Genomic DNA, 15,787 nt, shown 5'->3' on the forward strand with positions numbered 1-15,787 from the left:
TGTTCAATCCACCTACATTTGTAAAAGACAATTAAGCTAACTCGATTTGTGTTGGGACAACATGGAATCCAGCATTTTTTCATTGAAGGGAATCAAGTAAAGGAAAGGAAAGAAAAGGAAAGGAAAGGAAAGGAAAGGAAAGGAAAGGAAAGGAAAGGAAAGGAAAGGAAAGGAAAGGAAAGAAAAAAAGGAAAGGAAAGGAAAGGAAAGGAAAGGAAAGGAAAGGAAAGGAAAGGAAAGGAAAGGAAAGGAAAGGAAAGGAAAGGAAAGGAAAGGAAAGGAAAGGAAAGGAAAGGAAAAAAAAATGTGCTTGTGGAATAATGTTAAATTTAAAGTCCCCTACATTGCATTAACATTTACCATATAACCTTTATTTAAAATACAAATGTAAATGTTGTGCATTTCTTACTTTCTTACTTTATAGTTAAAATTAAGACTTTCAGGTTATTTGACCAACTGGTAATATTTGCACAAAAATATGTGTAAAAAGCTTGTATTTTTGTAGAATTTATCTTGAAATAGTAGTATTACTATTTTAGATGACTGGAACAACAAATGAAAGTGAAACTACAGTATTAAAATGTTAAACAGTGTTAAAATTAAAACAGTGTTAAAATCAACTAAAATGATTCAGTTGTTGCTGACAAATATAAGTAAAATATACTGCAAATTGTTCATCTGGAATGTCAACAAATAATCTCTACCAAATAATCTAATATCAATATTGTTTATGAAAGAGAATAATGTCAAAAAGAAAGAAAAAAAGAAAGAAAGAAAGAAAGAAAGAAAGAAAGAAAGAAAGAAAGAAAGAAAGAAAGAAAGAAAGAAAGAAAGAAAGAATCTTTTGACCACTAGGTGTTGATTGAATAAAAATATAGAAATCCAGTAAAAATTTGCTGTGGTTGCCAGAACTTAACTGTTAAAATTAAAAAAAAAAAAATTAAAAAAAAAAAAAAAAAAAAAAAAAAAAAATATATATATATATATATATATATATATATATATATATATATATATATATATATATATATATATATATATTATGGTAGATTACCATTTTTCAGTACTTTTATAATATTATACACCAGTTTTTCAAAGTAAAATCTACAAGTCATTAATTTATTTGTTTAAAAAAACCACAGTAATGTTAACAAAAAGGAATTAAAAAAAACTGGTGAAGTCAATTTTTGGTTATTAACTGTATATACTAAGGAACCAGATCCTTAACCAGGTTGCGAATTTTACTGCCTGTTTATATCTATTTACTGTGTCATGTTTACAGTTATTTATACTTAAAAGTATGGTAATATTTTATAGTGTATTATCACATTATGCTATCTTTTTTGTTAACTTTTACACACACATTCCAGCAGAAAGTGTGCAAATGTAACAACTGCTCTCTAACCTAACCAAATCCCAGACAATGTATTTTAAAATCTGTCTATTATATCCCACATAAACGGTAGACATAATAAAGACCCATCATGGGAGACAAAAAAAAAAAAAAAAAAAAAAAAAATCCATTATACACCCCAACCCTCGCTCTTAAACTTCACATAATCACTCATTTTAATCTCTCCTCTTTCTTTAAAGTAAAAGCTGCTGATAAGTCGGCGACTTTCCAAAATGACACATCTTGACAGTAGATAAGGAAGAAGATGAATGTCGGGTAGAAGTGTAATAAATGAAGACAGAGTTATTGACAGGCCCAGATGGCGCATTGACGTACTGGTGACAGCGAGGTACGTGTTCGTCTGGATCTCGCCTGCCAAATTGCGGGCAAAACACTGAAACATGCCGGTGTCGTCCGGGAGCAGGCCGTTTATCTGCAGACTGCCGCCGACCAGGACTCTATATCGAGGAGTTTTCACGGGGCTTATGGGAACCGCATCCTTATACCACACTATATCTGGCTGAGGAACACCTGAAGGCAATAGGAAGGAAAGTGTTATCTAAGGCTTCCACACACACTTAAACACACACTGGAGAGGTACACAAACTCACCTCGAGCTTGGCACGGGATGTCGACCACCTTTTCCATCTCAGCAGTGATGTGTCTGTCCGGCTCCTTCACGAACTGAGGATGTTCTGCACAGAGTTAAGTTCAGTTATTTGTGAGAGCGCTTGATCACATTCAACTGAAGGATCACTCGTGGTGACATTGGGATCCATAGAGGAGGTCCAGTACAGAGGATTAGGTGTGTTAAAGCTGAAATGGGCTTTTAGAGGAAGACAGTGATGGATTTTGAGACAGTCCCAGTACTTCTTTTTTTTTTTTTTTTTTTGCTCACATAACAATTTTTCTGCAATTATATATAAATTGTATATAAAATATGTGCTATTATTATTATTATTATTATTATTATTATTATTATTATTATTTGTATTTTTATTATTATTTGTCTATCAATAAAATATGTAATAATAATACTTTATTATTACTTTATTATATACTTAATTATTATTATTATTATTACTTTTATTATTATTTTTATTATTATTTTTTTATTATTATTATTATTAGTAGTAGTAGTAGTTGTAGTAGTAGTAATAGTAGTAGCAATATATTTATAATAAGTATTATACTTTTATACACTTTATATTAAATGTACACTATGAATTATTTATTAAGCATTATCATATAGTTAATTTATTATTTTTTAAGCATTAAAAAGTTCATAAATACAGTAGTTTGTGGTTTTTAAGTGTATGATACTGAACATCACATATTATTATAGCCAATATTCTTATATATTACAAACATTTAAATGTGTACATTGCTATTTTTGTAGTCTGTGTGTTTTAGGTATTTTCAAACTCAAATTTGGAATTTAAAACATTTATAATAGCATTTAATAATAATAGCATGTAATAGCATTTAAAAGAATATGTTTTGTGTCTCTTTAAATGCAAATGAGCTGCTGCTCACCTCCCCCTTTCCCGAAGAGGATGGAATCTTTACAGCTTGTGCCTTGGTTAGCTTATAGCAAGAGTGGCTAAACTCGGTCCTGGAGGGCCAGTGTCCTGCATATTTTAGTTCCAATATCAATTAAACACACCTGAACCAGTTTATCAATCTCTTCCATGGTATACTAACATTTCCAGGTGAGTGTGTTGAAAGAAGTTGGAGCTAAGCTATGCAGGACATCGGCCCTCCAGGACCGAGTTTGGACACCCCTGGCTTATAGCATATGTTTTAAACCCTTGTCAGTTAAAACACCTTATTTACAGTTTTCTGTGCTCCACACATATTCGATTCAGACAAGTTATTGCGTACACATAGCCTATGCATAAAGGTTTCGGTTTTTGTCTGATTTATGTCAAAAGCAAACACACACTTGCACAGGTACAGTATCTTTTAAGGTACAGACACAGTATCTTATGACTTGCAAAGACATAATGATTTTTCATTATGTGTTTCTTATAAGCTATTTTCCTCATGGGGACCAAATAAATGTCCACATTAAGGTCAACATTGACTGGTATTCATATGCTCGTAGGAAATCATGTGTATTGGATATATATATATATATATATATATATATATATATATATATATATATATATATATATATATATATATATATATATATATATATATATAGTGTACTGGATATATATTAGATATGTTAAACAACAATTCTCGGACATAAAGACAACTAATTACTCATGCTATTTAACAAGTCCATCTTGAGAAAAAAAAAACAAAAAAAAACTTTACAAACAAACAAACAGAGTAAGAAAAGGCAATACAAAAGAGCAATAACTTTCCAAAGATCAGGCTTCTTTTATTCCCACTAGACATTTGTACAAAGATGTTTTTTTGGAAACACCTGGACAAGTTTATAAAAAGGCTGGCAAGCTTGGGATAGTCCTTGGAGAACCATGAGGCCCATCAAAACAAGGGTGGAAAAAAAACACAGCAAAATCCAGACAGGGCTTGGATTAACCTCAACAAACTGAGCAACTATTGTTAGACACGTTGTATTTCGGAAGTTAGACTATTGTATTTCGGAAGCTGCCCCTTTACAGTACTTTATCTGTAAATGTGTTGTACAGTAGCAGGGCACAACTGCAATTAATTTTTTTTTTCAATATCTTTACTGCAACTTCTTTTTTCCCTTTATTACAATTATTTTGTACAGTATAACATTTTTTACTGTACTTTTACTGTAATTTATTTACATTTTACACTGGTAGTACAAAGCCTTTATTTACAGTATGTACTTTTGAATTTAAGAAATCCCAAACCCAGAGGTGAGATCATTTACAACAGTATTTTTAAAAATGTTTGTTATTATATTCATACTATAAATGGTTTACAAAGGTAATTCTCATTCGTTAATCTATTTTAAATACATTTAGTGACACAACATATTTATAAATAAGATTTATATTTGATTTTTACTTTGATTACAGTAGAATAGAGCAAATCTTTAAATATGAGGTAAGTTACTGTAAAAGCTTGCTTTTTACCAACAATGCAGTGGGCATTAAATTAGTGAATTGTAATGATTGTTTGTGGTATGTTACAGTGCATTTGTGTTGTAAATAACTGTAAAATTGTGGCAAAGTCTAACAGTGGACAACTGCGATATCTGCACTGCATAAATGTTTTTCTTAAAACTTTTGTCTTGTTTTTAGTCTAAAATTCTAAAATCAAAAAGCATTTTCTAGACAAGCAAAATGTCTTGTTTTCAAAAATAATAATTCAAAATTAGGTGAGTTTTTCCTTAAACTAGCTAAAAAAAATCTGCCAAAAATAATGTTATTTCACATAAAAAAATCTGATTATTTTGGATACTCTACTGGCAGAATATTTTGCTTATATTAATGTAAACTTCACTTAATTTTGACTAATTATCTTGGAAAACAAGACATTTTTTGTTTGTCTAGAAAATGCTTCTTAATTTAAGAATCTGTAGATTTTTGGACTAGAAACAAGATGAAAATTCTAAATAAAAAGGCCTTTTTTGTAGCATAAATAGAAGATACTGGCCAAGTATTGATAATAAGGCTTCCTAGAATCACTTTCCTTGAAGCAAGCCATTTCTAAGTAAAGCAAATGGCAAGATTCAACCAGAGATTGCAAAAATCCAGGCTAAAACCGAAAAGCTTTTGAAACACCTTGTGTTTAAAGTTGGGCTGCATGCGGCTTGAAAGGAAAGAGTACAGTCTTTGGTCCAACACTGAAGAATTACCATTTTAACCATTATAGCTTAACAAAAAGCACTAAAAAGTGAAACTCTAAGAAGCAGAAAATGTACATCAATAATTACTTACGCCTGCCAGAACAGAATTGGCTTACAGGAAGAAATTCATTACAGAGAAAAGCCAATATTGCGACATATTTGACTAAAATCCACATGAAAAGACCTGAAAATGTATTTTTTTGTGCCTGAAGTGAGGCTTGAATTTTGTCTTTAGTCCAAAAAACTCATGTAATACCTTCCTTACCATCACACAAAATGCTAGTCTTTTTTCAGTGGAAGCTTCTGGCAAGCTTTTGGCATCAAAAGCAACATGGATAGACCAAAATGCAGGCAAATCCTTGAGAGAACATCTCACAATCTGCCAGATATCCAAGTTCAAAGACAGAGTACGTATCAAGAACACTACTCAAAGCGCAGATCGGTGAGGCAATTGAAAAAAAAAAAAAAAGGTTAATATTTTGCAACGACCCAGCAAGAACTCTGACTCGAATCCAACTGAAAACGGTGCAAGACTTGAAAATTGCATTTCACAGACACCCTTCATTTAATTTAGTAGAGCTGTAGCGTATTTGCATGGTAAATGAGCGGAAATAAAACAAAGTAAATGCGCAAGGCTCCAAGAAAAATACTCAAGACTGTAATTGCTGCAAGAGGGCTAGTATTTACTCTATGAGATGCACACTTGCATAAATGAGTCTTTCATCTCCAAGAAATGAAGGTTCTTGAATGATTTTGTGCCAGTGTGTTGACATTTTTTGGAAGATTAAAAGAAAGCAAATGATGCAAAGGGATGAATCCCTTCTGCATGAGACACTTTTAAACAACTTTGACACACTGTGAAAAATCCAGATCTAGTCACAAGTTATGATCTTATATCTAACCAAAAATGACTGAACTTGGTTTAAATATAAAATGCAAGATCAGATTGTATAAGAATATGCTGATTGTTACATAGTACAAGTTACCTGCAAATTTAGCTTAATTACAATAAGAGACATTATTTAAAACCAGTCTTGTATGTGTTAGGCCTAATTTTTGCTGTAAAAACTTGTTCTAAGGTACCCCATTTAAAATATAAAGCTCAATCAAACTTTTTACTCACTCTTCATAAAATACATTATGTTATGGTTTGTTGCAGTTTGCTTCAGTACTTTTAAAAGCAACGAGTATTATTGTAGCATTGTAACTACTGCCAAGTCTTAATTAAAAAAAAAATAACAATAATAATAAATAAATAAATAAAAATCATGGACGGTGTACGTGTGTGTGTGTATGTGTGTGTGTGTGTGATTTTAATTAATTTATTTATTCATAAATTTTCCTTCAGCCTAGTCTCTTTTTCAGAGGTTGCCACAGCGGAATGAACCACCAACTATCCCAGCATATGTTTTATATAGTCTGAAATAGTCTTGATTCAATGCATTCAATAATCTTGTTTTAGGTTCAAATGCGTTGACTAATTTAAAGACACAATATTTAATGATGATTCCTAAATTAAAAGGAACACTTTTGTTCAGTAACACTATACAGTAAAGAAATGCACTGTAAAATAGTTTTTCGTATTTTGTGATTTACGCTTTTATTTTCCCCCATTTATTTATGCTTTTGAACTGCATTAGGGGATCATGATCTTTCTTCCAACAACTTTTAACCTTCAGAAGTTAAAAAAATGTCTTTTATTAACATTTTTAATAGTTTAAAGTGACATATTGTCTGGGCTGGTGTTGTATATTACGCTATAAAAACCTTGTAAAAAACTGTCTGTACATTTTCTGTTATTTTACAAACTTAGTTTTTTTATATATATTTTTTCTTATACATTTTAAACTACAAAAATGTCAATAAAAGTCACTTGGCTAAACTGTAGAGTTGAATTTTTAACATCAAAAGTCAACAGAGCAGAGATCAACATCCTATAATGCAATTTACAACCACAAATAAACAAAAAAACTGAATATAGAAACTGTTAATTAACAGTTATTTTTTACAGTGCAGTTTTAAGGCATTTGCACACACACAAAATAAAAACAATACAGTTTAAAAAGCTGTTAATAAGCTAGTTTTAAGATTAGACTAAAAAACTCTTTTGGAACTGCAAGTGTTTTCTTAAATTTCACTGCATTTGAGCTCTTTTAGTCATTGTAGAATCAACCATTCGAATGAATCGATTGAATAAATGACTCACTATGCTTCATTTCCATTACTCGTAAATTTACACAAATAAAAACTGAGAATTGAAACTAAAACTAACTAAAATTGAAAAAAACATTTTTTTCTTTTTTGTTTTATTTCGGCCAGAGTAAAAATAGTAGTTCATTTTTAAAACCATATCATGTTGGGATGTTCAGTAGAATGTTTTCCATTCAAAATAAATTTGATATACAGCAATGAATGCATGCTATTATGATAATATATACTCCATAACTAATAAATGTTTTCTGTACAATATTACTTATAATTATTTTTGATGTAATCTGTTTGTAAATACTGAAATGTGCAAAAACAATGTGTCCAGTGTGTCCATGCCCTGATGCTGGCTCAAAGGTCAATACCAATAGTCCCCTTAAGTAATATATTTTTGGATTTTCTACATATAACAAACCATCATTATACAATGACTTAATGACTTGCCTTATTACACTGTAAAATATATATATATCTATATATTACTTTATTAAAGCTTGTTTTAAAAAATCTGTATCATTAACCACTGCATTTTCCTCTGGAAGAAAATTTGACTTCTTTCTAATCTCTATTATCTTAAAACATTGATTTATTTTTCATATGTAGATGGTTATTAATTATTATTAATTTTTTTATTGCAATACTCTTACCCAGGACATGCAGATATGCTCCTGCGCTGACAGAGGGGGCGCTGCTGCTCCGAAGGGAGGCTTCACATTGGTAGTAGCCGCTGTCACTGACCAGCGGGCCACTGATGGTCAAACGACGTCCAAAATCCCGGAGGCCTCGGTTTACCAGCACTCCATTTTTCCGCCATGTAATGCTAAGCTTAATGAGGGGCCTGGAGGAAAAGCAAAAGAGAGAAATACGGATAAATGCAATCGGGGAATGAGAGATAGCAGTGGCCAGAAGGAAACAAATAAACAGAATTGAGTTTTAATAGTTTGATGGAGGTCATTTCGAGTGCTACACACACACACACACACCTTGCATTTGCCACACATTCCAGCGTGACTTCAAACGTGCCCACCATCACGCTGGTGTTCTTCGGCGGGATTATAATAGAGGGAGCTATAGGGTCTGCTGGGCCGCCAACGTCTGAGGAGAAACAGAGGCACACAGGCAGGAAAATTACAAATGAGATCTCAATAGTTTCTCCTAAATTGGCTTGGCTTGCTTGTCTGCAATGGGGTGAGATGAAACTCAAGCTGCAAATTGGCCTCCTGGCTTGGTGGAATACTGAATATTTAATATAAATGAACAGATATGGCTGTTCATACACACTGCCGGGTTTAAAAAAAAAAAAAAAAGTTTGGGTGGTAAGTTTTAAAAAATTAATACTTTTGTTAGGCAAGGATGATTTGTATTTATAAAAAGTAACAGTAAAGTAGTTGTTAGGGATGCACCAATATAAAAGTTCAATTTCGAAGCTGAAAATTATGGATGCACTTGGCTAAAAACCCAAACTGAGAATGCTCAGTAATTTTTATTCATTAATTTATTTCCCTTCAGCTTAGTCCCTTATTTATATGGGGATGGCACAGCGGAATAAACCACCAACTATTACAGGATAGGTTTTACCCAACGCATGCCCTTCCAGCTGCAACCCCATTATGGGAAACACCCATACCCTCGCTCATTCACACAAACTCTCATAGGGTGCTTTCGCACTTGGTTCAGTTGCATGGACTGTACCTAAGTTTGATTGTCCCCCCTTGCTACTTTCTAGGTTGTTTTATCTTGACACTGTCTTTTTTTTTTTTCTGAACCCCTGTACGCTTGTGTCATCGAGCTGCTGTGATACAAGTGGCTGTTGCTAGGTGATGGATATGAAAGGAAAATGGCAAAATGGTAAGACGTCCACACATCGCGTTTGTTCTGCTTTTATTAAGACTTTCAGTTTTGGACATACAGAGAGCAACTCACATCCATCTGCATCAAAAATATTATAAACATTCAAAACATAACACAATGTCTGCAAAAGACATCATTTTTGGAGAAGACAAGCAGACATTATCTCTAGGTTTGCCCTGGCTCAGTACGGCTTGTCACTATAGGTACAGTATGTGATACACACACACATACAAACACACACACACATACAAACACACATACACACACACACACACACACACACACACACACACACACACACACACGAATGAACATTATGAAAATTATAGTTTGTTGTACTGTTGAAGGTTCACTTGCATACCAGAAGTGAACCGGACCAGAGTTTGCATAAACCATACCCCAGACCACCTCTTTGAGGTGGACTCGGGTACGGTTCGTGGTTGCGCACCTAAGTTCAGAAGAAAAGTACTAATGTGAAAACACCCATACACTACGGACAATTTAGCTCATCCAATTCACCTAGCACATGTTTTGGACTTGGGGGGGAAACCGGAGCACCAACGCCAACAGGAGGAGAACATGCAAGCTCCATACAGATTTGCCAATTAGATCTGGGAATTGAACCAGTGACCTTCTTGCTTTGAGGTGACAGTACTAACCACTCAGCCACATTTCTAGCAACTTATTATTTATTATTTAATTTATTATTAGTATTTTAAATACTAAAAGAAGCACAGGCCAATAACATTAGCACATTTTTTTGTAAAAGTTTGTTTGTTTTAATTATTAACTCATTAATCTTAATTAATTTTTGACATGGCATGCTGTATGCTGTACAATAAAAGTATGTGAAAAATAACTGAAAAGTTATTTATATATAAAATGAAAGGTGTTGCACTTGTACTTGCTGAATTATTTCAAGGAATAAATTGCAATATTTCAAGAGTAATTAAATGAATTAAAACTACATTATTACATTTACTAGAAACAAAAATATAACATATATACTTTATATATATATATATATATATATATATATATATATATATATATATATATATATATATATATATATATATATATATATATATATACCACACTAAATTCATACATAATATAACACTGAATACATTATTTTTTGTGTGCCACCCCAAGATTTAGTGTGTCCTCTTCTGGCCACCCCTAAAAAAATAAAATTCTAGGGGCGCCACTGATGATGCCTCTACAACAAAGGTGTCAAACTCAGTTCCAAAAGCTCTTCACAGTTTAGTTCCAACCCTAATTAAACACACCTGATCAAACTAATTGAGTCCTTTAGGCTTGTTTGAAACCTACAGGTAAGTGTGTTGGAGCATGGTTGGAACTAAACTGTGCAGGGCTTTAGCCCTCCAGGAATTGAGTTTGACACCCCTGTTCTAGAACATCATATTATTATCTTTACTATCTAAAAAAAAAAAAAAAACTTGCTTGTTTAATTAAGAATTTGACAGGGGTATAAATAATTTCATACTTGACTGTACTTCAAATGAAATTGAAGAATGGACTAGTTTGCCCTAATTTTGAACTTGAAAACGTTGAAATCAGGCTAAAACAATGTTTTTTAGAAGTTTTTTTTTTTTTTTTTTTTTTTTTTTAGAATTGACAGGTTAATATCAAGCTACTATTAATCAGTGAATAGGTAGGCGTGGCCCCTAAGTTCCACTTTCTGTAATACTGAATTAATATTCAGTCTGTCAAATATTCAGACATTAATCTAAATGCTGCTTTCAGCTGCATGGTAAGCTTTTTTTATTACAGTATACAACTGCATAAACATATTTAAATCCTCCATTTAGCCTATAAACGAAGAATGAAAAATAACTTTGTTTGGAATATATCTTGGCTTGAAGAGGCTTCAGTCAAAAACGTCAAAAGTAAATAAATCTACAAACCTTTTGAAAGATAATTTCAAGGTGTCTTGTGCATCTGTGAAGATGCTCCTTTTGTGTTTGTTTACAACTGCTTAGATATCTTAGACAACTGTAGCAATCTTAGATAATAAACCTCATTCTAAGTCAACACGCAACAGAGCCTGCAGCAAATTCATCAGAGTTAAATTCTCGGTGTTGAAGCATTTCAGAGTAAAGTGTTGACGTTAAAGAGTTAGATTTTGATAAATGAATATAATAAGAGTTAGAATTGATTTTATTCAGTGCGAAATCAAGGAGTTATCTTTTTTACTATTTGTGGTGTTATTTCCAACATCCGGGAATTCATGCAGCCCCAGTCACTGAAGAATTTTCCAGACGCCATTTTCCATCTGAAGTTTAGAACAGCAACTGGTGAGTCAAACTACCTAAATGTTGGTATTTTACTGACTTTCTTTAAGGAAATACAGTTGTAAACATATTGTTAAGTTAATAGCTTTAGAATGTAGTGACAATTTTAAACTTCTGCGGTTCATTCATGGTCGTTTGTGTATCTAGCTTAACTGCATTACTATTGACTTCTTTTCAAGAATGTTTTTATATATGCTAACGCATACATAGTGCATAAAAACATCAAATGTAGCCTACATGTTCAACACATTTCTGTCACGCTTAATGCCATTTTGTGCGTTGTTACCCATCTGTAAAAAAAAAATCGACACTTCTCCTTTAATTCGAAGCAAACTAGCGAGGGAATCCCCGGAGCAGCCTAGCCTACTCTGCCGGGATGCTAACGGCAACACAGGACGGTTTCCATAAGCTCTGGAGTTTCTAAAACATATCTGGTGAGTAAATGAACATATGCTTACTTGTAAAAGGCTTCCTGACTAAAACATATGATTGTTTGTTATCCGTGTATGTTAATTTGGTTATTTTAAACACCGCGGCCCTTTTAAACTGGTTCATTCGTGGCCGTCTATATACCGTTAGTCCATAGACTCGCGTGATAACGTACGCTTGAATTATATTAAGTGTTGACAACCATTAAAGTCGGAATGTTAACATTAATGTCTTTAAATGACCGCGTTTGCACTTTCTCAGACATTTGACGTTACAGAAGTCTCCCGGAAGTTGCGGGACTAACGTTAACGTTATCCCGCAAATGCACAGAGACTCCCAGATGCCCAAGTAGATGCCCGCAAATGAATGATAATCTCCCGGAAATCGTGCGTCTCCCGCCCGGTCATTAAACACTTTGCACACCCCTCTCCACCGCATCCCTCCCAGCTCTTCAGGTACGTCGCGCAAGTCACCCCCACCGCATTTTAGGTACGTCGCGCGCAACTCACCCCACCGCTCTTCAGGTACTCATCTCTCCCGCTACCTCCCGCAAATCAACTCTGTATCCCCCGAAAATGACTTTTTTCAGCTCGGGATGTCTGACGTTAGTAAGTTAGGCTATTTCTATAGTCAGGAACATCTTAGTCAAGCTTTTTCTCCCGCACGATATTGTGCTTAAAACTAGGCTAAACTTAGCATGTACTGTACACAACATTTCCGTTTTATTAAAGACAATTTAGTACGTTGTAAACAGCCACCTGTCTGTAAAATTAATCAACTGATTCATATTTGAGCAGCCTAATGATGATACAGGTTTGATTTGTAGATTTATTATCAATAATCAACATCTGAATCAAAAGATATCTGAAAAAGTGTGAGGCATACTTTGTGATGTTCATCTCTCTTTTTTATCTGAAGGTTATGCATACGCGTTAGATACTAATGTTTTGTTGTTTTTTAACAGCCACAGTTCTTTATACAATAACATAAGACCCTGTGACGGTGGCTGATTAGAGACGGATGGTGTATTTCCAGAGTTGGTGAAATGACCAAGCACACCTTCTTGGTCATATGTGGTGATAATAATGAAGGTATGTTTAATAAAGTTCTGTATTTGTTTCACAATAAGCTGAGAGGGTATTAGAGCATTAGAGAATAACAAATGACATGAAGGTGATAAGTTTTGTATTGTGGGTAAACTGTTACTTAAATAATGTTTTGCTCTTTGCTTTGCACTTTTTCTCTTCTGCTTATCCTAATATTTTAGATTATATTTGGACCTGAAACATCTGCTAGACTCCAGGAAAGGTGGCGTCAATACTGGACCTGAAAGGGCCTAACAAGTTGAATCTGGTAAAGAAACACGCACGCACGCACGCACGCACGCACACACACACGCACACGCACACGCTTACAGAAAACTTTAAGTTTATGAATATTTTTTACACTGTGGCCAGTATTTTGGGGAAGTCAGCATCACTAAATGATATAAAAGATTTTAAGCTCCTCTAAATTTTGCTCCATGTGTTGTGTTAAATTCAGGATTCTGGACAGACAGCTGCCTGTTTTTCCAGTTCTAGTCATAGTGATTAACCTAATTGTTTTTGGAGATCCAACAGTGATATATGTGTTTTTTCTACTTTTCCATATCCTGTCATATCCTGGATCATCATGAAGATTTTCAAAAGGTGAGTTTAGATTTCTTGAATGTTTTATTTACTTTAAATGTTCTTTTAAATATATCATAGAATTTGACTGCAATTTGTTTTCAAACATTTTTCTTAGTCATGCTGGAGTCTTGAAGAGTTCTTAGAAGAGCATCACCCTATATCCGTGCATCAGGAACCACCAGACGAGCGATCAGCAGCTACTACATCGTCATGGATAAAAAGGTCATCCTGTGGCTGGGAAGCACTTCATTCACAGGACATGCTTGATGAGATTTCCTAGCTCCAGTTTGTTTTCACACAAGTTTCCAGCATTTATACCTTCATTTAAACTGCTGTGTTTGATATGGAGGACCAAGGAAACACCAGAAGTGAAAGATTTGCACGCCAAGTTGTTTAAAATGTAATTTCAGAAGAAAACTATGCGTTCAGAAGAAAACTATGAGTGACGATATATTGAACTTTCAAATTGCTCTGATGAAACATCAAGTTTGGACCAAAGGACTAAAACAGCCTTTTTGAGCACTGGTCATACATATTTTGTTGATACTGTCTGTACTAATAAAACATTTAAAGCATATTTGACATTGTTGCATTTTAAAAACTGAATGAATTGTTGAAGTGGTGAATGTTTTCAAATAAAATGTTTTTTCTTTTGTAATTTACAGTCTATTTGAGTTTTTTACCATATTTACACTCAAGAGAGTTGAATGAAATAATATATTACACCAGGCGGTGTTAAATACAGTTACATTTTTAACTCTGCCCAGAGTTAAAATTAACCCTTACTTCGGTGTCAATATGCCAACCCTTTTGAAAGTGTTGATTTAACTCTGTTTTGAGTGGACCCCATGAGACACTTTCAAAGTGTTGAAATTAACACCCATAGAGTTGTTTTGGGTCCCCATATTTTGCTGTGTGTTTGCCATCTTTTATTATGAATCATCATTGTGTTTTTTTTTCCAAAGAAAATCTTTTCATAATAAATTGCCAATGGATAAAATTAAGCCACAACCTTCATTCCTTTCTGTTAAAATCCTGTTTTTCCATGAAACATGTAAAATTATACACACAAAATGGATTAGGGAAAGTGATTCACAGCAAATTTAAATGGGCGGCTTTTACTGTATTCTCTTGCTTATGATGTGGAAAACAGCTCAATAATCTCCTCTATACAGCAAAGACATTTCAATATGAACTCATGTGCATTGCTAATCCAAATTCTTGTCCGAAGTCCAAATCACTATTAAAGGGATTGTTCACCCAAAAATCTAAATTCTGCCATTGTTTACTTGTTCCAAATCAGACTTTTTTTTGTTCGTTGAACACTAAAGAAGATATTTTGATAAATGTTGGAAACCTGTGTACATTGCCTTCCATAGTTTGCATTTTTACAACAATTGATGTCAATGGTTACATCCTTCTTCAAAAGACACTCACCGGCCACCTTATTAGGTGCACATTATCCAACTGCTTGTTAAAGCAAATTTCTAATTTCTAATTTCTAATTATGATCTGCTAAAGTTCAAACTGAGCATTAGAAGGGGGCAGAAAGGTGATTTAAGTGACTTTGACTGTGGGATGGTTGTTGGTGCCAGATGGGCTGGCCTGAGTAATTTAGAAACTGCTGATATACTTGAATTTTCACACACAACCATTTCTAGAGTTTACAGAGAATGGTAAAAGAAAAAAAGAGAAAATGTCCAGTAAGCAGCAGTTCTGTGTAAACAAATGCCTTGTTGATGCCAGAGGTCAAGTGTGAATAGCCAGACTGATAGCTGATAGAGCTGATAGAAAGGCAACAGTAACTCAAATAACCACTTGTTACAACTGAGGTATGGAGAAGAGCATCTCTGAAACCACAACATGTCAAAACCTTGAGACGGATGAGGTACAGCAGCAGAAGACCATACTGGGTGCCACTCCTGTCAGCTAAGAACAGGGTGCTGAGACTATTCGCACAGGCTCACCAAAAATGTACAATAGAAGATAGGAAAAACATTTCCTGGTCTCGAGTTCTGCTGTGACCTTGAGATGGCAGGGTCAGAATTCGGCATCAACAACATAAAAGTGTGGATCCATCATGCCTTGTATCAACAGTTCAGTTAATAACAAATCTAAT

General features: G+C 33.7%; 1 protein-coding gene and 1 long non-coding RNA gene across 2 annotated transcripts in view; one reads left to right on the plus strand and one right to left on the minus strand.

Annotated features, from left to right (window-relative positions):
- sdk2a (sidekick cell adhesion molecule 2a) overlaps positions 1–15,787 on the minus strand; it is a 294,560-nt gene that overhangs the window by 83,857 nt on the left and 194,916 nt on the right. Inside the window, 4 exon segments of the mRNA XM_073945012.1 lie at positions 1,730–1,924; positions 2,005–2,088; positions 8,048–8,238; positions 8,384–8,495. Of these exon segments, the coding sequence (XP_073801113.1) occupies positions 1,730–1,924; positions 2,005–2,088; positions 8,048–8,238; positions 8,384–8,495 (582 nt within the window).
- On the plus strand, positions 11,513–14,326 carry LOC141381287 (uncharacterized). The gene is made up of 5 exons (XR_012401227.1): positions 11,513–11,572; positions 11,899–12,003; positions 12,963–13,089; positions 13,266–13,686; positions 13,784–14,326. It is a non-coding gene; the product is annotated as an uncharacterized lncRNA (long non-coding RNA).

The sequence above is a fragment of the Danio rerio genome, chromosome 3 (assembly GCF_049306965.1).
Source record: "Danio rerio strain Tuebingen ecotype United States chromosome 3, GRCz12tu, whole genome shotgun sequence".
NCBI lineage: Eukaryota > Metazoa > Chordata > Actinopteri > Cypriniformes > Danionidae > Danio > Danio rerio.